The 26,297-nt window shown below is 38.2% G+C and overlaps 1 protein-coding gene across 4 annotated transcripts in view; it reads right to left on the minus strand.

Annotated features, from left to right (window-relative positions):
- COL14A1 (collagen type XIV alpha 1 chain) overlaps positions 1-26,297 on the minus strand; it is a 210,344-nt gene that overhangs the window by 74,892 nt on the left and 109,155 nt on the right. For all 4 annotated transcript variants that reach the window (XM_078072060.1, XM_078072058.1, XM_078072057.1 and 1 more), the window contains 11 exons: positions 24,992-25,138; positions 20,655-20,711; positions 19,134-19,273; positions 17,331-17,454; positions 16,982-17,125; positions 15,761-15,925; positions 15,130-15,168; positions 14,844-14,982; positions 11,170-11,312; positions 7,694-7,803; positions 4,180-4,338 (listed from right to left, as the gene is read on the minus strand). In XM_078072060.1, coding sequence (XP_077928186.1) covers positions 4,180-4,338; positions 7,694-7,803; positions 11,170-11,312; positions 14,844-14,982; positions 15,130-15,168; positions 15,761-15,925; positions 16,982-17,125; positions 17,331-17,454; positions 19,134-19,273; positions 20,655-20,711; positions 24,992-25,138 — 1,367 coding nt within the window. The remainder of the gene's footprint in view (positions 1-4,179; positions 4,339-7,693; positions 7,804-11,169; positions 11,313-14,843; positions 14,983-15,129; positions 15,169-15,760; positions 15,926-16,981; positions 17,126-17,330; positions 17,455-19,133; positions 19,274-20,654; positions 20,712-24,991; positions 25,139-26,297) is intronic.

The following is a 26,297-nucleotide window of genomic DNA, read 5'->3' on the forward strand; positions in this document are numbered from 1 at the left end:
AGTTGGTTAAGCAACTGCCTTCGGCTCAGGTCATGATCCTGGAGTCCCGGGATCGAGTCCCGCATCAGGCTCCCTGCTCGGCAGGGAGTCTGCTTCTCCCTCTGACCCTCCTCCCTCTCATGCTCTCTGTCTCTGATTCTTTCTCTCTCAAATAAATAAATAAAATCTTTAAAAAAAAAAAAAAAATCCTAGCTAATAGGATCCAACAATACATTAAAAGGATCATCCACCATGACCAAGTGGGATTTATCCCCGGGATGCAAGGGTGGTTCAACATTCGCAAATCAATCAATGTGATAGAACACGTTAATAAGAGGAGGGAGAAGAACCATATGGTCCTCTCAATTGATGCAGAAAAAGCATTTAACAAAATACAGCATCCTTTCCTGATTAAAACTCTTCAGAGTACAGGGATAGAGGGAACATTCCTCAAGTTCATAAAGTCCATCTATGAAAAACCCACAGTGAATATCATCCTCAATGGGGAAAAGCTGAGAGCCTTTCCCTTAAGATCAGGAACACGACAAGGATGCCCACTCTCACCACTATTGTTCAGCATAGTACTAGAAGTCCTAGCAACAGCAATCAGACAACAAAAAGAAATAAAAGGTATTTAAATTGGCAAAGAAGAAGTCAAACTCTCTCTCTTCGCAGATGACATGATACTTTATGTGGAAAATCCAATACTCCACCCCCAAATTACTAGAACTCATACAGCAATTCAGTAATGTGGCAGGATACAAAATCAATGCGCAGAAATCAGTTGCTTTCTTATACACTAACAATGCAACTGTAGAAAGAAATTAGAGAAACGATTCCATTTACAATAGCACCAAAAACCATAAGATACCTCGGAATAAACCTAACCAAAGAGGTAAAGGATCGATACTCTAGGAACTACAGAACACTCATGAAAGAAATTGAAGAAGACACAAAAAGATGGGAAAACATTCCATGCTCATGGATCAGAAGAATAAACATTGTTAGAATGTCTATGCTACCCAGAACAATCTATACCTTCAGTGCCATCCCGATCAAAATTCCAATGACATTTTTCAAAGTGCTGGAACAAACAATCCTAAAATTTGTATGGAATCAGAAAAGACCCGAAATCGCCAAGGAAATTTTGAAAAAGAAAAACAAAGCTGGGGGCATCACGTTGCCAATTTCAAGCTATATTACAAAGCAGTGATCACCAAGCCAGCATGGTACTGGCACAAAAACAGACATATAGACCAATGGAACAGAATAGAGAGCCCACATATGGACCCTCAACTTTATGGTCAAATAATCTTCGACAAAGCAGGAAAAAATATGCAATGGAAAAAAGACAGTCTCTTCAATAAATGGTGCTGGGAAAATTGGACAGCTATATACAGAAGAATGAAACTCCACCATTCTCTAACACCACACACAAAGATAAACTCAAAATGGATGAAAGACCTCAATGTGAGACAGGAATCCATCAAAATCTTAGCTGAGAACATAGGCAGTAACCTCTTTGACAATCGGCCACAGCAACTTCTTTCAAGATACATCTCCAAAGGCTAGTGAAACAAAAGCAAAAATGAACTTTTGGGACTTCATCAAGATAAAAACTCCTGGGGGCACCTTGGTGGCTCAGTCGTTAAAGCATCTGCCTTCAGCTCAGGTCATGATCCCAGGGTCCTGGGATCGAGCCCCGCATCGGGCTCCCTGCTCAGCGGGAAGCCTGCTTCTCCCTCTCCCACTCCCCCTGCTTGTGTTCCCTCTCTCGCTGTCTCTGTCAAATGAATAAATAAAATCTTAAAAAAAAAAAAAGATAAAAACTTCTGCACAGCAAAGGAAACAGTCAATAAAACAAAGAGGCAACCCACAGAATGGGAGAAGATATTTGCAAATGACACTACAGATAAAGGGCTGGTATCAAAGATCTATAAAGAACTTCTCAAACTCAACACCCAAAAAACAAATAATCAAGTCAAAAAATGGGCAGAAGACATGAACAGACACTTCTCCAAAGAAGACATACAAATGGCTAACAGACACATGAAAAAATGTTCATCATCATTAGCCATCAGGGAAATTCAAATCAAAACCACACTGAGATACCACCTTACACCAGTTAGAATGGCAAAAATTGACAGGGCAAGAAACAACAAATGTTGGTGAGGTTGTGGAGAAAGGGGAACCCTCTTACACTGTTGGTGGGAATGCAAGTTGGTATAGCCACTTTGGAAAACAGTGTGGAGGTGCCTCAGAAAATTAAAAACAGAGCTACCCTATGATCCAGCAATTGCACTCCTGGGTATTTACCTCAAAGACACAGATGTAGTGAAAAGAAGGGCCATATGCACCCCAATGTTCATAGCAGCAATGTCCGCAATAGCCAAACTGTGGAAAGAGCCGAGATGCCCTTCAACAGATGAATGGATAAAGAAGATGTGGTCCATATATACAATGGAATATTACTCAGCCATCAGAAAGGATGAATACCCAACATGTACATCAACATGGATGGGACTGGTGGAGATTATGCTAAGTGAAATAAGTCAAGTAGACAAAGTCAATTATCATATGGTTTCACTTATTTGTGGAACATAAGGAAGAGCATGGAGGACACTAGGAGAAGGAAGGGAAAAATGAAGGGGTGGAAATCAGAGGGAGAGACAAACCATGAGAGACTATGGACTCCAGGAAACAAAGTGAGGGTTTTTTGGGGGGGATGGGTTAGCCCAGTGATGGGTATTAAGGAGGGCACGTACTACATGGAGCACTGGGTGTTATACGAAAACAATGAATCGTGGATCACTACATCAAAAACCAATGATGCATTGCATGGTGAATAACATAACATAATAAAATTAAATTAAAAAAAATAAAGATACATCAAAGCTAAGTGTTAACCTAGCACACATCTATCAAAGTCTGAAAGCATTAATGCTCCCCTATGTACACAAGGATTTCCCTTGTATTGTACCACAAAGAGAAATGCCACTAAATAGTGAAATGTCCCAAAGTAAATCACTTTACCACTCTGGGACTGTTTGCAGGTATATAAAGTGAATGGGTCGTACTAGATGTGGAATTAGAACCGTGCTCCTTGAAGTTCCCTTAGGGACCTTTGGAGGATGGGGTAACCTGCTACTCCATGTCCTCTCTCCCATTCAATTAGCATGGGTCTGTTTCAATCTTATTTATTTGTTTGACATACTAGAAGATTTCATTTGTACAAAGTGATCTTCAACTTAAAAAGACTCAGAACCATCAGGGCATTCTCCAGTTCCATATAGCTGGCTAGTGTTACAGATCTAGAAAGCACAAGACAGTAATAGTGACTCATAATTAACCTGATGATTCTGTTACATAGAAATGTTCATTAAAATAGTTGGAATTATTTACAAAAATAAAATGCCCTCCAGGCTAATTGGTTCTAATTATGAAATGACTCAAATTAGAGAACATTGCTAATTAGCTGTGAACACATGGTGTTAAAACAAAAGCTTGTGTACACTATTCTTTTTTTGTGGGTAGTGAGAGAAAAGAATGTGATTTCTTTGCCAATTGGAAGTCTCCTTGTCTTAAATTCTGTTATATGATGAAAAATATATTATCTTAGAATGATTTGTTACTTAAATAACCTATGATTAAAGGGTAAACTTCATATTAGCAATAACAAAAATCTAGTTTAATAATGCCCAAATCTAACCCAACTGAGAAACTTAAACAAATTTCCTGTGTGTACTATGTATAATAGTCACATATTTTGCATGAATTTATATTTGCTTAGAGTTCTGATTTACAGTTTTGATTCTCATTAGCAAACCTTTTATTCCACAAGTCATTTGATAAGTATTTTACTATTTGCATTTTTAAATGCCTTTAGAAAATAAACTAGTCTAATTCTCAGAGCATTCTTATTATAATATAGCAGAAGTATACTGCCAAGAACTTTGAATGTTTTATTTCATTTAAAGAGGCTGTTATTCTTCCATTTATCCAGCCAGCAAGCCAGCCAGCCAGCCAGCCTGCCAGCCAGCCAGCCAGCCAGCCTGCCAGCCAGCCAGCCAGCCATCCATCCATCCAGCCATCATCCAATCATCCACCCATCTATCCATTCATTCTCTTACCAAATTTTTCCCCTGGAAAACCCTTTTTTTTCTATAATAACAACACAGCTCCACTTGTTTATCCACTTACTGGTGCAGAGTTTCCATTTGGTCCCCTTGATCTGACCATTCTCCCCAGGACTTCAACACCATCCGACGTGATATTAGCTGAGGCGTTTATTGCCTTCTCAGCCACATGCTTGCAGTCAATAACCACTTGGACCAAAGTCTTGCTGACAACAATGTGTATCTGGGTAAAAGTAAAGATGTTTTAGGAGGTAGGAAGTAGGAAGAAATATCAATCAAACTTATGTAATTGCATGACTCGTCACTAAAAAGCAGGCAAGAGAAGGAATTCTATCACTATGCATTTTGCTAGAAGTGAGAGGTTCTACATTTACCACCACCATGATTGTCCCACATTCAGGTAGCACTTCTGTTTTTATTTACTTTGAAATTACTTTTTAATAACTTTGAAAGGAATCACGATCTAGCATTCATCTAAAGCAGCAACATCCTGAAGTGACAGGATTAGTGTGGCCTTTTCTGAATGCACATTAAAATGAACACAAAAATATTAAAACAAAAAATGCTAAGTGATTTACCAGCAAAAGTTATCTATGGTACTACCAGTTGTCGGCAAACCACATTTTGATAATATTTATTTAAGTTAAGATGAAGACAGGAGATCTAGAATCTGAAAGGGAAGGAGGAATGCTTTCTGGGGACTCCAGGACCAAAAGAAATAAAGCTCTTTGGCTTAATGTGTGGTACAGTTTTCTCAAAGTGAAATTTCTAGAATCTGCATGTCTATGGTAATATATTCAGGAGTCTACACATTCTTTGTGAGGATTTGTAAAAATGTGTGTTATTCTGGAGGTGAGAGTCAAAGGTAAGCATATTTTAAATGAACCACATTGTAAGCAAGTTCTGCCATGAAATTTCAGTGCTTATAAGTGCGTTTCAATTTATGATGGTGTTTGCCTCGTGGGTATTTCTTTTTTGTGGAAGGCTACTTTTTTCGGGAGCTCAAAGAGTAGAATTAATAGGCAAATAATGATTTTACATTAAGTGAAAGCCAAAAAAAGGTACAAATAGCTACATAAGGGAAGGTATGTTAGTTCAAAGAAAAAAGGTACTAGGCAATAGTTACAGGAGTTATAGCAGCTAGTAATGTATTTGCATTGTGAGCAGAGGTCAATATCAGTGAAACATCATCTTTCATATTAAAATAATATTACTTTTAACTTTATTGGTTTTTTTTAAGATTTATTTATTTTAGAGAGAGAGAGAAAGAGTGCATGAGCAGGGGGAGGGGCAAAGAGAGAGAGAGTGGGGTAGCAGACTCCCCGCTGAGCAGGGAGCCTGACAGGGGGCTGGATTTCAGAACCCTGAGATCATGACCCGAGCTGAAACCAAGAGTCAGACACTTAACCAACTGAGCCACCCAGGTGTCCCATTAACATTATTGGTTTTATTCGATCTTTATTTTTGTTTCATAGTTGCATAGGAACTGAAAGCATAAGGATGTATATCAATTTTCATTTAATGTTTTATGCTAAATCATGATAAAAATAATTTAAGTCAACAGTAGAGGCTCTTGAGAATTCTTTTTCCTTCGAAGAGGAGTTAAGCCATTATTCAACTGGAGAAACACTGCTGGAGTAAATCCCCCACATTACTTCCTTCCTACTAACATCTCTCTTATGATCATTTAGAAGGATCTAATTTGACTCATACGTTTTTGAAACTTGGAATACTTTTCATTATTACAAATTACAGAAATTTTCATGCTGGGTGCTAGACAACCTTGTATATAATATTCATGCTTCAAGAACCATTTACTTGTGGGGAGATATTCAAGTTTTTTTTTTAAACAACTTTTGCTTTACAACAAGAGACATTGAAAACTTTTCAAAAATATTTTGCTTATTTAATTGCATTTAAGGATCTGTTTATATAATTATCAACTTTTTGAAAGACCTTGGGGTCACACTTCATATTCAAAGTGTAGAAATTAAAGCCAACTGAAAAACAAGAAACTAAGGTAATGTATTCAATTAAATACAATTCTATGAGCAAATCAAATTTGATCTCTACATATTGAATTTGCATCAAGATTTTCAATTAGTATATCTATTAATGGAGTAGTTTACTACATGGTAAGCCTTTTCTTTTTGGTTAGTCTGGCTGTTTGGCTTTATTAACAGTACTGAAAAGAGTAGAGGAAGGCTTTTTTTTTAATAACTTTAAAAAACTGGAAGGTTTTTATAAATTTAAAACTGGATTTTTAATGACTCTTACTTATAAGGTCTTTAAGATCTTCCAGTAAGGTGAGTAAAGCTTAACATGCACCTAAGACTCATAAATGATTCTTTGGAATGATAATTACACATTTATGTTATGATAGCAATGTGTTTTTAACACTTATGAAATCTTACATCTCCCTTATAATTTTTCTTGACTACTTTGCAATAGACTCTGCTTAACCAAGAAAGAATTGTTTCAAGACAAGAGGAACTTGGTGAGTAAATGACAATATCTCCACAAAGAGATGCTAATGGGATTATTTTGAACCATGAACTAATAAATCTCTACGTGCATCTCATGGTTTTAAGATATTATACTTCTGGTTGTACAGTCCTACTAAACAACAACAACAAAATTTTTGTATGTAACTTTTCTTGTGCAAAAAAGATTAAGGATCTTGGCATATAGTTGTTCTTATGCAGAGAGGGTATTCAAGACCCCAGAAAGTAGCAACCATGTGTAAATTAGATGGACTTGACCATGTTCTAGGTCAGGAGACAGAAGCCAAGATGAAGACTGCACTGCAGCATCCCTTCCTTCACTCAACACACAGAAGGGAGGATCAAGAGGCAAGGTTATTTGCAGCACCACTTATAAATGTTCTGCTGTACATGCAGCGCTGGCAAGTTGCATTACTTAACAGCCCAGAGATCAGTGGGATCATTTGCTAAACACAAAGGAAACCATACATGTTGGAAGGAAGCATGGCTACTCTAGTGCTCACCAAAACTGTTTCAGAGATATGAAGTCATAAGGAACAGAGTTCTATCACAAATACCAGGTAAAAATAAAAACTATAGTCAGGCTTTACAAAATCCCTCCTCAGAATAATTTTTATAATGGTAGTGATGGGTTGTCTGTATATATATAAATATATCAGTACAAACTATCTTCTACAAACTAACATGAATTGGTTGATTGTGCTTTCATCTTCACTGGTGGCTGGGTAGACCAGCAATCCTTTCCACATCACACATAATGCGGCGAATTAACAACTGTCCTCCTAGTAATGTAGTATCCTCTATTACACTGTTACTCAAAGTGTCAACCTGGACCACTTCTATCAACATCTCTTGGGGTACCTGGTAAAAATGCACACTTTGTGGTTGCATCTTAGAACTACCAAGTTGGAAGAAGCTTACTCCAATTGAAATATGAAATCCAAAGCACTATGGGATTTATTTTACACTTCTCTGTTGCTTGGCCCACAACAAATAGAATAAAGAATGTATATCTCTGTTGCTTTGCACAAAGCAAATAGAATAAGGAGTATATGTATATAAGCCATTACTCACCTTGTGAAAGCTACCATGGAAAATTTTCCTAATTTCAGGTCCTTCAAAAGTAACAGTTTGAAAATCCCCACTGTAGTCATAGTTGAAATATGTTAAGGTTTTACCACCATCTAATCAAAGAAAAATAAAAACAGTTTAGAAAGTATTATAATGGGTAAATAATTTTCATAAAATTCAAGTCAAGGCAGAGGCTGTGTTTAGAACAAAATGATAAGTAAGGAAGGAAATGATCTATAGTCCTTGGGTTGCCCCAGGCTTTCAGTTGGCCAATTAACTGACTTAATCATGTGGTGATGATAGTGAAGTAAGGACCCCTACATATATTCTTCCTCTGGACTTACTTGCCTATACTCTCATCCCCAATACCCTCCCAGGAGATGGTTGTCTAAAGCTGGGAGTAGAAGCAGAAAAAAAAAGGGAGAATAAAGTTAATCCTATTTTAAGACCTAGAGACCAAACCCTTTGCTTTATTAACCCCTGGAGCAACCAACTTTTCCAGGACATGCAACTTATACCACCCCCAAAGTGATATCCCAATATGACTTTTATTATGAACAAACTAAATCCACAAACTAAATCTTCCTAATCTTCAGGACAAGGAATTACAAAAAAGAAAAAAAAGAATATTTTTTCACTAATTAATTCCTAGGTTACAATTTAATTATTCACTGTGATTTCAAAGGGAATAAAGTAGTCTTTTTTTAAAAGATTTTATTTATTCATTTTAGAGAGAGAGAGCGTGCAAGAGTGTGACAGTGTGGGGGTGGGAGGGGCAGAGGGAGAGACAGAGAAGCAGACTTCCTGCTGAGCATGGAGCCTGATGTGGGGCTCCATTCCAGAACCCAAGATCATGACCTAAGCCAAAAACCAAGAGTCAGACACTTAACCAACTGAGTCACCCAGGTGCCTGGGAATAAGCTAGTCTTAATCATTTTGAGAGATTTCTTTGTTTTCAAGTCCCATGTGAATATGGAGTTAATTATTTATACCCTTTTAATCTACAGCTTTCCCTTAGTTTCAGTATGGATGCAAAATGCTTTCACAATATCATATTTAGTTGTTGATTCATTTCCATGTACTGAAAAGTCCTTTTACAAATACTAGTTGGAGGGTGCCTGGGTGGCTCAGATGGTTAAGCATCTGCCTTCGGCTTGGGTTATGATCCCAGGGTCCTGGGATGGAGTCCCGCATCAGGCTCCCTGCTCGGCAGCGGGCCTGCTTCTTCCTCTCCCTCTGCTGCTCTCCCTGCTTGTGCTCTTTCGCTCTGTCAAATAAATAAATAAAATCTTAAAAAAAAAAAAATACTAGTTGGAGATAAGCTTAAATGTTAAATACATTCCTTATCCAAATATGTGAGTTAGCACCTAACAATAGCCACCACATTTTGGTTCCTAGCTTGACTGGAATCCTAAACAAAAAAGGTATTTAGAAAACTCAGTGACATTAACTGAAAACTTGACGATCCTCTTAAATGATTATCATGTGTGACATCCAAGAGTATGTGATCGAGAAGCTTCCTTCACTGGTTCCCCTCATCTTTCCAACCTCCAAACAATGGACTGTCCCAGTCTTCAGACCTATTCTCTTTCCAGACACATATACAATTGCAAATGTATATCCCCATCCCAGAATTCTTCCCAAAATATGCTGCTGCAAATCTGGCATTTTTTCTGGGATATGAACTAGGCATTGTGATATTGCAATTTATAAGAAATATATATTTGGTCATTCAAATATATATGAAAAATACAATTTGGTCTTGGTCCCTGGTTCCTGGCTCACAGCTCCTAAAACACTTGGAATTTTCTGTGATAAGAGCTATAAAGATGTTTTTGTTATGTTAATAAGGTGACTTTTAGAAAGCCCTTAGGTAACCTAAGTGTGGAGGGCTCGTTGCCAAGGGAACCAACCCTGTGATTAGAGGGTTGGAACTTTTTTTTTATGTTATGTTAATCACCGTACATTACATCATTAGTTTTTGATGTAGTGCTCCATGATTCATTGCTTGCGTATAACACCCAGTGCTCCATTCAGTACGTGCCCTCTTTAATACCCATCACCAGGCTGGAACTTTCATTCCCAGTTCTTTCCCGGACTTCAAGGGAGTGGAGAGTAGCTAGAGATGGAGTTCAGTTGCCAATGGCCAATAATTTAATGAATCATGCCTATTTAACGAAGCCTCAATAAAAATACAAAGGATGGGGTTCAGAGAGCTTTTGGGTTGCTGAATACTTGGGGACTAGGGAGGGTGGCTTGCCTGGAGAGGGATGGACTCTCTGTGCCTCTTCCCACATATTCTGCCTTAAGCATCTCTTCCAGCTGGCTGCTCCTGAGTTATATCCTTTTATAATAAAGCAGTAATCTAGCAAACAAAATGTTTCTCTAAGTTCTGTGAGCCATTCTAGCAAATTAATCAAGCCCAAGAAGAGCTCAGAGGAATCTCTGATTGATTAATTGATTGACTGATTTTTTTTTTTTTTTGGAACCTCTGATTTATAACCAGTCAATCAGAAACACAGGTAACAGCCTGGCTTGCAACTGGAGTCTGAAAGGGGCGGTGGGAGGGCACAGTCTTATGGGACTGAACCCTTAACCTATGGGATTTGATGTTATCTCTGGGTAGAAGTATTAGAACTGAGTTGAATTCTCAGCATCCTGCTGGTATCTGAGAACTGCTTGGTATTGTGTGTAAAACTCTCCACCCTCCTCATACCCCCCAACACACACATTGGAATTGGGCCAAGGAACCCAAAAGAAAAATCTTATACTTATCATATCCATGTGCAAAAATGATTCTTGTTCCTCCCCTCCCAGTAACCCTCCGACTCCTCCCACCATCAACTTAGCTCTTCCTGCAATTTTTACTACCCCAGTAATTGTATCTTTCTGCCTTGCCCACTGCTGAATCCCAGAGCCTAGTGCTGGCACATAGTAGAAACTCAGTGAATACATGCTGAATGAATGAGTGGATGAATGAATGAAACAACTGTTACATAATTTATTGCTAGTATTTACTCATGGCTTAAGATAAATGAGTTATTCTACAATATACAGTTGACCCTTGAACAATGTGGGGGTTAAGGGCACCAACACCTCAAGTAGTTGAAAATCCACATGTAACTTGACTCCCAAAATCTTAACTACTAATAACCTGTTGCTGACCAGAAGCCTTACTTATAACATAAACATTTATCAACATATATTCTGTATATTATATGTATTATGTATTTTATATATATTCTATTCCTACAATAAAGTAGGCTAGAGAAAATAAAATGCTATTAAGAAAATTATAAGGAAAATACATTTACAGTATTGTACCACATTTATCAAAAAAAAAATATCCTTGTAGAAATGGACTCATGCATTTCAAACCCATGTTGTTCAAGGGTCTAGCATACACAAAACAGGCAAGATGGCACGCCATATACATTACTCATACATGTGTGTGCAAACATATAAATGAATATACTTACTATCTAAAATGACTCCAACCAATGGGTCAGAATTTTTATTTAAAATCTCCCAAAGAGCAAATGGCTCCTCTGGAGTGTCAGGAAGAATCCGGAATAGAAAACTCATTGTGTAGTCAGAGGGCAATCCTTCTGGATGCAAATATCTGAAAAATGGAAAGAAAATAATATTTCATTGCATCCCTTTCAAAAAGTTATTTATCTAATTATGAAAGCAAATGCACTTTAATTATAAAGATTTGGAAAAACAGAAAAAAAAATAACAGAGGACTATTAATCCCATCCAGAGATGACCACTGTTTTGAGGTGGTACATTTCCCTCCAGTTTTTAAAGAATGCTGCCCCTTTTCCTAGCACCATTTACTACACAGTTTATATTTCCTTAAATATTTTTTAAAAGTATGGTATTTAATGTCTGCACAATCTTTTATTGTCTGGCTATTCCATAATTTGTCTAACTGGTCACTTCTTCTCAAACACTTAAGTCATTTCAAAAGTTTTGGTATTACAAATAATGTTTATCTACAGTCTTTTTATAAAACTTAAGACACTGTCACTTTCTACTATAGGTTGTAGTTAGCTGCATTCCTGTCCATGCTTCGTGCTGGGATGCACCAGCTAGATCTACCTTCAAGAGTTAAGAATATATTACTACTGCTACTGGGAGTGATGTCTGTAGACAGCTCTCAAATACCAACTCTCATCAGAGACTGCTCAGCAGAAAGAAGGGCTCTCCCAAGGTCATGCCAACTTTTTTTATGGCACTTGTTTTCAATGACTGGTCTTTGAGGGCATATGAAGACCAGAGCCTCTCATTCAAATGGAGGCAGCTTCATTTTCAGAACTCCTGTATGTGGGCCACCTGAGACTTTCAGTGAGATTATTTCACGGCTTGACTTTTCTCCTTCGTCTCATCTCACCTCCTTCTATTCCCTTCCATGAGAGCACATCCACATCAGCTTCCTCGAACACTCATCTCCACCTCTGGATCTGCCTCTGAGGAACCGAGCCTCCTATACCATTTTATCTCTCTCTAACAATTAAGTGGAGCACTTATATACTTTTAAATTTTTCCCCAAAGCAACAAATATAGCCCTTTACATATATAGGAGCCCCGTAATAGTTATTAAGTGGATAAATTTGAGAATATGGGATTTTAGCATAAATTTGAAAATGAAAGTTTGATTTGCATAGATAAAAATATTTCATTCATTTTGTTTATATATTAGTTCATTCATTCATTCAACAAATATTTATTGTGTGCTTGCTATGTGCCAGACATTGTAATAGGCACTTAAGAAACATCAATGAATGAAACCAACAATGTCCCTATCCTTGTAGAAGCACTTAAATTCTAGCAGGGTGAATTATACAGTGTATCAGAAGGTAAACATGCTATTAAAAAAAAACAACAAGAAAAATAGAGCAGTTTAATGGGGTTTGGGAATGCTAGAATGTATTGTTTTGCAGCGTTAAATGAAGTCATCACCACTGGCTTCACTTAGAAGGCTCCTTGAGAAGGTTACATTTGAGCAAAGGTTCATTGAGAAAGTTAGATTTGAAGAAAACCTCAGAAGAGACAAAGACATCCAGCTAGTACAAAGACACCAAAGTGGAGTGTGCCTGGCATGTCTGGAGAATGGACTGAAGGAGACAAGAGGTGAAGTCAAAGAGGTAATAGGTACCCAGATAATGTAGACCCTATAGGCCATTCAAGAGTTCTGACTTTTAATGCAAGGGGAATGGGGAATCGTGGAGATTTTGGAGTGACATGATTTACATTTTAAAAGAATTACTCTGACTGCTACTTGGAGAATAGACTCTAGGAAGGCAAGGGTCTGAGCAGGAAGACCAATGAGAAGCCTGCTGCAATGAGCTTGGGAAGAGATGACAGCGCCCCATGTGGAGTTAAGGCAGTGGAGATGGCGAGAAGGCACAGACAACTGGATTCCTTTGTAGAGTGGATGTGGGACATGAAAGAGTCAATTTTTTTTGCCTGAGAAACTGGTTAGATGTAATTGTCATTAAGATGGAAAAGGTTGTAAGTGAAGCTGGCTCTGGAACGAAGGTCAGCATGGTCTTGAACATGCAGAGTTTGAAATGCCCATTTAGATAGCCAAGCAAGATGCCTAGTATGCAATTAGGTATGCTAGTCTAGTTATGGGGAAATGGGAGGGGACTGGAAATACAAATTTAGGAGTCGTTGGCATATAGATAATGCTGAACACTACTCAAAAGATCACCAGAGAGTGGGTATAGACAAGGAAAACAAGAACGTCAAGGATCCAGACCTAATTCCTCCAGCATGAAGAAGTGGAGGTGAGAAGAGGAGGCAGCACTGAAAATGAACAGCCGGTAATGTAGGCAGAAGCTCTAAAGAGTGTGTGTCCCAGAAGCCCAGTGAGGAAAGTGAATCCAAGAGGAAGAAGTGAGCAACTATGTCAAATGCTGGTGAAGGAGGAGTAAGATAAGGGCTGGGAGCCTGTAAATGGATTTTGATGGTGGACGGTGCTGTTCACTGGATGAGCCATTTCAGTGGGGTAGAGAGGATTTTCCCTTTGGCAATTCTCATTTTTGGCTAGGACTCCATGGAGGCTTTTTCAAATACCCATTTTAATATTCATCCCTAGACTGTGGAAAAAGAAAACCTGCTAAAAGGTAACACCAGATGTTGGCTCTATCTAAAAGCACATATACTCTATAGGTCAAAGGCATTTTTAACAATTTTCTAGAAAATGAAGCTACACCTATAGCAGCAAATATTTTGCATTATTAATAGAGGTCTACTTATTTCAAATAATATCTTCCCAAATGAAGCACAATAAAATAATTTGGATAGTATTTGTAATAGGCTAAAATTTAATAAATAATATTTTCGAAGAAGCTAGCAAAGCAACTTGTGTATACATTGGATAGATGAATTTAATACTCTAATATGATCTCTCCCATTGGTCTGTGCACAAGTGCACACTACATCAACATCTGGACACTGAAAATGTTTCACATTGGAATGTAAAATAGCAGACAACATCTTGAGAGATGATCCCTTGAACCAGGAATTTGCTGTAAACAGGCCCAGGAATCCTATGTGCATTATGAACTATAAAGCAAGTAGATAATGTGGTTTGTACATACATCCAATACTACACATCCACTACGTGGGGTTGCTGTTGTGACTTCTCAAAAATTAAAAATGAGCTGAATTATTGGCACTGGAATGACATGGTTCAGGGTGTGAGCTCTGGGGCCTGACTGCCAGATGCAAACCCCAGCATTTTCACTAAACAAACCATGTGATCTCACTCAAGTCATTTAGCTTCTTTGTGCTTTAGTTTCAGTATTTCTAGAACTGAGATAATAAGTGAATCTAAGGCATAGAGCTGTTTGGAGCTTCGAGTGAGTTAAGGTGCTTAAGCACGTAGAACAATGACTGGTACATGGTGGCGTTGGGTAAAGATCAACTATCTTCATATATTTTCTCAGACTCACAGTTATTAAAGTTCAACTGGCATTATGTGTGAGTCTAATGTTTTTAAACAAAGAAGTCTAATCATTTGTTCTTATCATCATGGAAAATCCTACTGGGAACTATTACAGCATATTTCAAGTTGACATCATTTTCACTTTGAGATACAATAACAAATGATTGGCTTTAATATCTTGCAAGGGAAACATACTTGGTTGGCTGGGAAACCAGGGCATCTTTATGAATTCGGTAACAGGGATACACATTGAAGGTACCAGGCTCCATGGAAACCCCCTCCACAGATGAAAAATCCTTCTCAACCAAACCAAACATTTCCATCATCTTAAATCCTAAAGAGAGAGAGAGAGAGAAAGAAAGAAAAAAAAACCAGGCATTTTAGGATTTTAAATTTCAAAATTAGTCTTTTAAAGATAAAAAAAATCTGGACCTGTTTTGTATTTCCCAAATGTATTTGGAAAGACTGTGATAATGCATACCTGCAAGATCTACGCCATCCTTGTACACCAGCGGGCAGGCTGGGAAGCAAAACAAACAATATAAAACCCTGATTTAGATATTTTCCAAACATATTCTTTCCCTGTCCTGAGAACAGGAAACTAACATAATCTTTGCGGAAGTCAATTGTGAAGGGAATCCAAACCACATGTGGCTATGGTTTTTTGTAGATTCCTAAAGATTGAAATGCTCTCCCTTGGCCTACTACAACCAAAAGGACACGGCTTCCTTCTCCTCTCATGGATCTATTAAAATCTATGGTGGTCTCTTGAGAGCATGTGTTGGGAGTAGTCTCACTTCTAGTGTGTCACCCTGATGAGCAGTCTTACTACATTTTGAAAACCATTTACTACAGCTGTTTAGGCAGAGTTGCTTTTAGACATAGACTCTCATCTCATTAGGGAAAGTTTTTATCCACCTAAAACCCTAAACGGGGGAGAGCAGAGGTTTATTTCCAAATGCTCAAAACCACAAAACTTAATGTCTGCATACTAAACAGCTCTGCAAATACATATTCTTTTCTCAGATCAAGATGGGACTCATTATTTAACTGGTATGAAATATTTCGGCCATTAAGCAACATGAGTTAAGTACAAATTCCAAAGAACTAACTTGCTGAAGCGGTTTCGCAGACAAAAGTAATCAACTCATCTTCAATTTTCTTAAAGGCGTCAAAGTCATCCACAAAGAAGACATGCCGTGCACTGGGCTTGCTGCCAATGCTAACCAACTCTGAGTAATCTGCATCGGCCACACCAACTGCAAAGACGCTGTAACCTGTGGCAGGAGGGGAAGAGAGTTCTGATTATTTTAAACTGCACAAAATACAAATAATGCAATGTAAGACACGTCCCTGTGTTTAAAATGTTGATGAAGGAGGCCTGGTGGGGGTGGATAATTCATTTTTTATTGTCCATCAGAATTCTGCATGGGCACATGCCACCAAATGATAATTACTCCATCACCCCCTAAGCGATTTTCCATTTTAAAGAAAACTCAAGACAGGCAATGCCCCAGTCAGTGCTTGAGACAAAATAGTTGCCATTGGAGGAACATCTTTATGCTATATACTTCTAAAAATTATTTTAAGGTTTATGGGATGAAATGTAGTTGAGACAGAGAAACTTTATCTCAGTTTATTCTTAACATGTAAAACCTGAGGTATTAATAGGCTAGCAGCCTGAGGTGGGTCATGGTTCCATGCTTGGCAAATAAATATTAAACTACTGTTTGCCAGGCATGTCTTAAAAAATGTAATCTTCATGATAATCCAATGAGAATCTCCATTTTACAGATGAGGAGGCTGAGGAGCTTCTGTGATCAGGTTCCCTCTCTGGCCCTTCATAATGGTCCTTTTCACAGTATTGCACTTAATTGCTACAATTTCTTATACAGGGCGTCCTGTATGTAACAAAAGTATTAGAGAAAATACAGCAGAATATTAGATTTGTAACTTGGAACGTTTTTTAAAAATCACATTGTCTATGAGAGACTCTGGACTCTGGGAAACAAACTGAGGGTTACAGAAGGGAGGGGGGTGGGGGGATGGGGTAACCAGGTGATGGGTATTAAGGAGGGCATGTGTGGTAATGAGCACTGGGTGTAATATGCAACTAACGAATCACTGAATACTACATCAAAAACTAATGATGTACTATATGTTGGCTAACTGAACATAATAAAAAATAAAAAAATAAAAATCACATTGTCTAGTTAACATTAAAAAAGATTTACATTAAATATTCAGAAAGATTTAGAAACACTTAAATCATTCTGATGGGCCTATAAATTTGTATTCAGAAAACAATGGCAACATTACTATCCGTGGCTTACCATTTGATTGCATCTCCCCGGAGATTTTGTTCACATCATCTTGTGACCTGCCATCAGTTATAACCACGATGACCTTTGGGATACCTCTTCTGGTCCCTGACTCTGCAGTGAACAAACTATCCCGGACATGCTTGATTGCTTTTCCTGAAACAGAGGAAGGCAACTGTTCAATTTCATTCCTCCCCTTGTTTGTTTCGCTGGGGAGGGAAGGGTGTAAGTTCTTAGATCAGTAAAAAAATCTTTTCAAAAAAATCTATATTCTTATGCCTCCAAAAAAGTCATTTCAGTAATTATTAATGATGAATTACTCTGGGTCTTTGCTGAGTTTTGCTGTTGCTGTTATTCTTACCTGTTTTTGTATTTCCTCCTTTGTATGAAATACGTTTAATTGCATCAAGAAGGGTCTCTTTGGTGTTGTAGGCATTTAGTTTAAATTCTGTTCTGGGGTCATCAGTGAACTGAACCATTGCAACCTGGAGAGAGACAACGTATTTGTTTTCACATATATAAAGACTTCCTCCAGAGGGCACACACAATGGCATGATTACACCTATGATTTTATTTTATTTTATTTTATTTTATTTTTTTAAAGATTTTATTTATTTGACAGAGAGAGACACAGCGAGAGAGGGATCACAAGCAGGGGGAGTGGGAGAGGGAGAAGCAGGCTCCCCGCGGAGCAGGAAGCCCGATGCGGGGCTCGATCCCAGGACCCTGGGATCATGACCTGAGCCGAAGGCAGACGCTCAACGACTGAGCCACCCAGGCGCCCCTGATTACACCTATGATTTTAATTTCTTTTTTAACCCAAACCACAATTTCCTTGGCTTAAAATTTCACACAGGTTACATAGCAAATCTGACAACACATTAAGTAGTATTTTTTGTTCTCTAAGTATTTTTCAGGAAACAGTTTATTTTTAAAAATTTCTCTCAGTCTCCTAACAATCTCCTTCGAAAGTATGTAGACCTTTTGCTTTCTTGTTTGACAGATGGAAAAAAAAGCAGCCTTGTAATTTGACAAAGGTCAGAGAATCCGAGGTGGATTCTTTACAAGGATGTCTTCATGAAACAAACCTGTGAAGTAATTACTACTGTTCCACCGTTTTACACACGAGAAGACAAAGGCACTCAAAGTCACGTGCCTTGCACAAAATCCCAAGGGTGGCCACTGCAGAACCCACAGTTGAAGCCAAGTAAATCCCACCTCAAAATCCATGTTCTTTTTCTTTAAAGATTTTTATTTATTTATTTAGAAAGTGAGTGAGGGGAGGAGCAGAGAGAGGGAGAGTCTCTCAAGCAGACTCCTTGCTGAGTGCAGAGCCCATGCAGGCTCCATCTCAAGACGCTGAGATCATGACCTGAGCTGAAATCAAGAGTTGGACACTCAACTGACTGAACCACCCAGGCACCCCCAAACTCTATGTTTTTAACCACTACAATAAAAGCCTTCCTGGCTTCATTTCCTATAGTTTGCTTTTCTAACAGTGGAATTTGGGGGTTATCTTTAATTTACTGGGATTTTTTTTGTTTGCTTTTCAGCATGATCATGGGAGGGAATAAATACAGCATCTTCAAAGTGCTTTCTTTGATTGTGTGAGCCTTCAGCTGCTCCCAGCTTTCAAGGGCCACTGCTGCAGATGTCACCATCTCTAGGGAACCACATCTGACCCTTCTATCCAAAATAAATTCCTTGCTCCCTGAAATGCCTTAGCACTTTATCTATTTTTCTCTTATGGTTCCCCTTACATCCAAATTTTCTCAGCCATTCCTCCACGATACATTCCGAATCTGTTCCTACCGGTGCATCTCCTTGTTACCACCCATGCCCAGGCCTCCAACTCATCTCTGTGTTGGTCTCTCTGCAGCCACTCTTACCCGTGTTACTATTCACAGTCCATAAAACAGTCAGAATGACTTTTATTCTCTCCTTAAAACTTTCCAGTGGCAGGGGTACCTGGGTGGCTCAGTCGGTTGAGCGTCCGACTCTTGGCATCAGTAAGCTGCTTCCAAACCCAGACTTGTCTATCCTCTCATTTAGGGTCAGATCTGATCACTCTATTATCCATATCAACTGACAAGTAGCCATAACAATAGCGTGGGATAATTTTTTAATGCATAGAATGAATTAAAGATTGTTCAGTTAGCCTTACTTGAGTTCCATCAGCACCGATCTTGTTCAGGGCTCCAACAGTGCTATACAGAAAGTTAATGATCTTATTGAAATTTTCATCTCCAATACTCCAGGATCCATCCACCATAAATACCAGGTCTGCCTTGGCAGCTCTGCATACTGAAGACCAGGAATGAATTTTGAATTCGAGATAAGGGGAAAACAGTAGTTATTACAACCAACAAAGCAGATGATGGTTTCCTTCTGGTAACTACAGCTCTTTCCCAAAGGAAAGGTATAAATCACATTCCAAGCTCTTGCTCATTATACTTCCTGATAATCATTTCTTTCCTGTAGTCAAGGAGAAGCTTGACTTCATGACTGAGAAGTTTTATCAAACATGTAGAATTATGAAAAAAATCAATCTCAGCCCTCCAAAATAGAAAATTAAAGAATAGAAAAATGAAGAACTAAAGTGATTTAGAGACAGAAGTAGCAACAAATACTCTCAAGTACTCACTTATTAGAAGAAAGTCCAAGCTATTACTCTAAGTACCCTATTCTTTGCTTATTGAGTCAGTAACTTCAGAGAGATTCAAATTCAGAAGGAAGGCACAGGACATAATGGAAGCAGATTAATCTACAATTTGATATGCATTTGGGCTAAGGCTGTAAGCAAACTTCCAGCCTTGCTCTAAAATTCTGTCTATGCCTTTTTGCCACCCATTGGTACTTGTCAAGAAATGTACATTAATGCTAGCCCAGGGAGACTATTATTAGTAGTTATTACTGATACCAACATAACAAGCAAGAAACACACCAACAAAAACCCACTCCACCTAAAGCATTTTTCAGTAGTCCTTCATTGGTGTCCTATGCTGTTTCAGATTATCTATGCCTGTCTTCCCCTTATTAGTGTGGATCATTGTGGTTGACTCTGTTTTATGATGAAACAAATAATTTACTCTTCAATAATCTGAATCTTTTAATCTTAGGCCAGTTGCACACAAATATTCTATGAGATAGTGTGCCTTTCTCCTTTCTTTAGGAAAAAAAAGCACTTGGTTTTTATTTTATTAAGTTGTACTTAACGCTGTTCCCTTAAAGCTATTTATAATATAGAATAAACTATCTCCAGGCGAGGTAATAATCCAGGGACAATAAGGATCTGGTAAGGTTGTTCTTCTAAGTTCTGAGATTTATAAAATTTTACAAATTTATGGTTTGAATTTAGAGCTGAAAGGGATCACAAGATCTGCTAATTATAAGCTTATTAAAGAAAATCTGGTCCTCTGTTACCAAAGAAAAATGAAATCAAGATGAGATTTCAACTTTGAAATGAGAGCAAAATCTATGTGAATATATACTCAAAATGAAAATTTCTGTAATAAATCAGAGAAAAAATACATCAAAATGCATGAAGGAATTACCTCTGGGATATGAAATTGTGTTCTTAAATTTCTTCCTTGTACCCTTTTCTTCTTTTTAATGTTTGTTTAATAAACAAAACCAAGAGAAAACCTGAACCTAAAATCACAGCATTATCATATTATTCTTTTACCTTCTTTTGCTGGTGGAATGGTCGGAGGAAAAGTAGGTGGTTGAGTAGGAGGTGACTCTGTAGAGAGAAAAGGAACATGGATTAGCCGTCACATCTGTGGTGAAGAGAGGGAGGTCATGGAGTAATAATTCTTCAGTAAAGTCAATGATTTTGGCCATTGTCTTCTTGGAGAATATAGTGAAGTTAGTGACTACTATAAATCAGCCACAGCCTGTGAAAACTGGCTCCATCCAACCCCTAAACTCAGACTGAAAGCTTGAAATGCCATTTTGCCACAATTCAGTTTACCCAGCAGGAGTCAATGCAATCAAACTGTCAACTACAAAGTGGTTCTAATGCTGATTTAAGGCAAGACTCTTGCCAGCCCATTTCGGATTAGTCTCTGGCTTCTTTCACACATATAATAAACTTCATTTCTATTCTGCCTAACTAAGGACTGACCATCAATTCTTGTTCAATAGCACTTTCCCCCTCTTCTCACCCTGCATCCCCAGGATGTGGTCCCCAGTGGAATCTAATTTGCTCTCTTTTCTGCTCAGACTCTATCTGGAAAACTTTCAGTTCTGAGGACCAAATGGCAAGACACTGGGAGGCCACCGTGTGTCCAGATCAGTTCAACCTGGATGATGAGGGATGAGACATTCATGTAATATGCAAAGTGTGATTGGCTAAAGGAACGGGGGATAGTTACATGAGAGTGGTGACTTTCACAACAGTTCATGTGGTAAAGAGCAAGGAAATCATGGCATCTTTAGGTAAACATCCTAAATGTTACTATATTCTTTTCTTGTTCTTATTTGGCACTAAAAATTTAAGAAAAACTGAGAAAATTCTTTTTATCATCTCAGATTAATATGAGGGAAAACTCTTGAATAATTATAGCCATTCCCTCTGAAACAGGTGAGCACCAAATAGCTGGAAAGATCTGAGTTCAGGCAGACTGATTACTTGGTCAGGAATGTTATAAAGGGAATTCCTTCACTGGCAGGAAGGTTGGAGAGATGAATTTTAATTTTAAGGTCTCTTTCAATTCTAAGAGGCAATATTTATTTATTTATTTTATTTTATTTTATTTATTTATTTGACAGAGAGAGACACAGCAAGAGAGGGAACACAAGCAACAAGAGAGGGAGTGGGAGAGAGAGAAGCAGGCTTCCCGTGGAGCAGGGAGCCTGATGTGGGGCTCGATCCCAGGACCCTGGGACCATGACCTGAGCCGAAGGCAGACGCTTAACGACTGAGCCACCCAGGCGCCCCTAAGAGGCAATAAAATACAATTATTTGAATAAAATAATTCAACATTTTAAAAAAACGAAGTAACTGTATATTACCAATATAGAAAAATGTTTGAGATTAATTAGTATGTGAAATGAAGCAAGTCACAGAATACCAAGCTATGATCCTATTTGTGAAACATAAAAAAACCTATCAGATACATACGTATCTGATGTATATCAATATATCTCTATATCTCTATATAGATATAGATTGGATAGATAGATAGATAGATAGATAGATAGATAGATAGATAGATAGATTATGGAGAATTTCTTGAAGGAGACCAAGCTGGTACAAATGGGCACTTGTGGGAAGGAAGAATGGGGAAAGAGGGAAGTCAACAAAGTACTTTTTACCTTCTGTTCCATTATTGTGAATATATATCACTTTTATCTTTTGAAGGCAATTTTTGAAGCTAAAAAGTGTCAAATGTAAAATAAAAAGTGAGAAATCTTAATACCAAAACTAGGACTGTAAAACTTTCTTGAAAGCACCATAAAATGCTTCTAAAGCCAGATGTATTTATCTTAAAATCTGTGGACGTAGTGGGTCATCTTTATAATTGTCCATCTTCTTTATTGTGGGAAATTGAGGCATATCCTAAGTTCTAAGTCCTAAGAACCAAATCAATGAGAAGCAATGGCAGACAGATCAATATGTTTGGGCAGAACATCTGGCCAAAGACTCTTTTGGGTAGGAAGAACCACAGTGAACTGGTGATATATGTTTATATCCTCTATGTGGCATACAGATGGTCCCTGTCTTCAATATGTGAGGGGCTGTCCCATAGAAGAGGGAGCAATCTTGATCTGCATTGATTCAGAAAGGTGAACTAGAGCCAGTGGGTAGAAGCTACAAGAATACAGATATCCCCAACATAAGGGAAGCACATCAAACAGAGCTATCCAAATTAACCCTGGGTTGGTAATTAACACTTGTGGAGTTAAGGTTAGGGGATGCTGAAGTAGACCAGGGATCACAAACCCAAAATATTTTTAAAGGTCAGGCAAGTAATGAAAATGAGCAAAGAACTAGCCTACACATTAACAAGGAACAAACTTGAGAGCACATATACTGTATAAAAGAGATAGCAGTTGGTCTCAGCAGATTGGCACCATGATATGTGTGTCCTGGGTTGTCAAATCTTTCGAACTTTCAACAGATTCTTTAAAGCCTGGGAAAAAAATGTATGGCTCAGAGAAAACCTGTTTCACGGTGATATCTACCCCGTGGCCATCAGTTTGTGACTTCTAAGAAGACAGCCATGGTGATATAGAATACCTGTTCATTAAGATATGGGTAGAAAAGTTCCTCAACAGGTTCTCTTGGATCTTTACCACCACCACATGGGGTAAGAGAACAAGTGTTTAATTTTTACTGCTGAGCAAAAAGAAGCTCAGAGATGTGGAACTGCCCAAGGCCACCATGTTAGAAAGGGTCCCAAAGAAGTCTGTTTGACTCAAAATCTTGTGCACTGCCAGGTCCCTAGTAACTTCAAAATTATATGATCCTCTAACTATAAAATAGAATTCTAATCAGCCATAAAAAGAAACATACTATTGATACATCCTACAACATGAATAAGCTCAAAAACATACGGTAAGTGAAGATGCCAGATGCATCTTTGAAATGTCCAGAAAAGGTAAATGTATAAGAAAAGAAAGCAGGGGTGCCTGGGTGACTCAGTCGTTAAGCGTCTGCCTTCGGCTCAGGTCATGATCCCAGGGTCCTGGGATCAAGCCCGGCGTCGGGCTCCCTGCTCCATGGGAAGCCTGCTTCTCCCTCTCCCACTCCCCAGCTTGTGTCCCCTCTCTCGCTGTGTCTCTCTCTGTAAAATAAGTAAATAAAATCTTAAAAAAAAATCACTCTCTCTCTTTCAAATAAATAAATAAAATCTTAAAAAAAAAAGAAAAGAAAAGAAAAGAAAGCAAATAGCCTGGGACTGAAGATGGGACAGAGGAGTGTGAATGAGTATGAAAGAACTCTTTGGGTTGATGGAAATGTTCTAAAATTGGATTCTGGTAATGACTATACAACTCTTTAAATCATTGAATTGTACATTTAAAATAGGTGAATTTTACGATATATAGATACCTTACGATATATATATACCTTAAAACTATATATGCAATATAAAATGTGGAATATTTTAGTGTTAAGAAATAAAATCTTCATATTAGAAAAAAATTGGATGATGCCATTTATTATACTTTCACTGTCTGTTTTTGAAGGTCACACATTGCTGATGATTTCTTCCTGCCTGTGCCAGATGAACTGGAAGACCTATATACATAGACAGAACTTTCCAAATGTCAGATATAAGATAGAGGGGCTACCAAGAAAACCCATCGCCCACCAGCTATTCAGATACAAAATCCTCAGGGACTTTGAGTCTAAGTTCAAGATACTGAGTTAAGTACACAAATTTCCCCAGAATTCGCTACAATTTTCATGTTTGTGCCTTTACATCAGAAATCCTTGATTAAAAGCCATTCCAAGAAGTTGACACTCTCCTTGGTCTTTAGAACATGTAAAAAGGGTTTTGTTTTAATTTTATACTTTCCGTTTCCCTTCAGCACATCAGATCTGCAGCCAACTTGGAAAAAGTGCAAGAGCCTCTTAAGTAGGCAATAACTTGAGGGTCAGCCATTTGGAACATCTTGGCTCCATTCCCACCTCATAGCTGTGGTAACATGCCATTGTTTGAATGTCAGGACCCGGGCCTTAAACTTCATTTCACACTCTGCATACCACAAACGTTCCTTATGGACATAGATCACAAAAAAGGTCATTGTTTCAAGCCCTTTGCTATCATATGGCCTTACAGTCCTTTGTGAAACATATGGAGGATGGAAAAAACCCCATACAGATGACATCAGTGGGCCACATGCAGTGAATTATGGGACTGGAGAAGAGGAAGAAAACTTGTATTACAGGTATTCCTGGGCAGCAATAGCTAACATTTCTCTAAATGGAATAAAGTTTTTGAACCAAAACAGGATGCGTAAAATACTATTTGTCCATGGAGACAGGGATCGGAGAGGACACACTTGACTTACGTGTTTTTTCCATTATGCTCACACTGGGTCCCTCGATCTCCTGAAGCTTTGTGTAAACACTGATTTTATATTCTGAATCAGGCTGAAGTCCATAGAAGCAATGCCTGGTTGTCCCTCCACCCACAGTGGATTCTTGCTTTTTTGTGTCTATAATAAAACAAAACATACACACATGAAATTTTTAAAAACAGTTATCAGTAGATGATTTGCTTCTAAAATGCTTAATATGCATGGCCTAATCAGATAACTTCAGATTGAATATACTTGTTTAGGTACTGTACCTTTTTCTAAAGAGTTAATACATCCACTGATTTTTTTTTTATAATTGAAAATCACATTTTCATTATGTTCAAAAATGAGAATAAAAGACTCCTGAGATCAACGCTTTAATGGAAAATTATTAGCATATATAATTGTGTGTACATGTCATAATTGATCTTTTGGACAGGTGGGGAGGTGAGCATATTTACTTTTTAAAAATTAGAATATTCTTTTATCAACATGAATCTCCAGAACACAGCCAACCAATTACAAATTGACAAAAAGACACATCCTTTTGGCCCCATACAACTTTCTACCATGCAACAAGATGCCCTTCTTGCCAGTGGCCTAAAAATATAGGTATGCTGGGGTGCCTGGTTGGCTCAGTCAGAAGAACATACAACTCTTACTCCTAGGGTGGTGAGTTCAAGCCCCACACTGGGTGTGGAGCTTACTTAAAAAAATAAAAATAAAAATATAGGTATTGAGTTAGGATTATAGAATTCTAGGCAGTCCTTATGCCTGTGGATGAAGAGGTGTGCTTCCAGGGTCTCAGAAGCTTCATTCACAGGTCCAGATTATTTTCAGAACAGCCACAAATGCAGGCAAGAGTTTGGAGTGGCAGGGCGCCTGGGTGGCTCAGTTGGCTAAGCAACTGCCTTCGGCTCAGGTCATGATCCTGGAGTCCAGGGATCGAGTCCCGCACTGGGCTCCCTGCTCAGTGGGGAGTCTGCTTCTCCCTCTGATCTTCCCCCTCTCGTGCTCTCTCTCTCATTCTCTCTCTCTCAAATGGATAAATTAAAAAAAAAAAAAAATCTTAAAAAAAAAAGAGTTTGGAGTGGCGCTGAGACAGTCAGGAAGTCCCCATAATGCCCAATTTCCTACCTCTCAGCATTCATTTCTAACTGACACTCATGATTTCTTTTAATGGCAATGAAGACTCCTAGGAAGTTCAGAGGAGGCTGGATCCACTCTGAAAATCATTTTCTCTTCTTTCAAAATCATAACTGAATAAGTAAAACATGGTGCTTCTGTGGCTTAGGGC

The sequence above is a fragment of the Halichoerus grypus genome, chromosome 5 (genome assembly GCF_964656455.1).
Source record: "Halichoerus grypus chromosome 5, mHalGry1.hap1.1, whole genome shotgun sequence".
In the NCBI taxonomy this organism is placed as follows: domain Eukaryota; kingdom Metazoa; phylum Chordata; class Mammalia; order Carnivora; family Phocidae; genus Halichoerus; species Halichoerus grypus.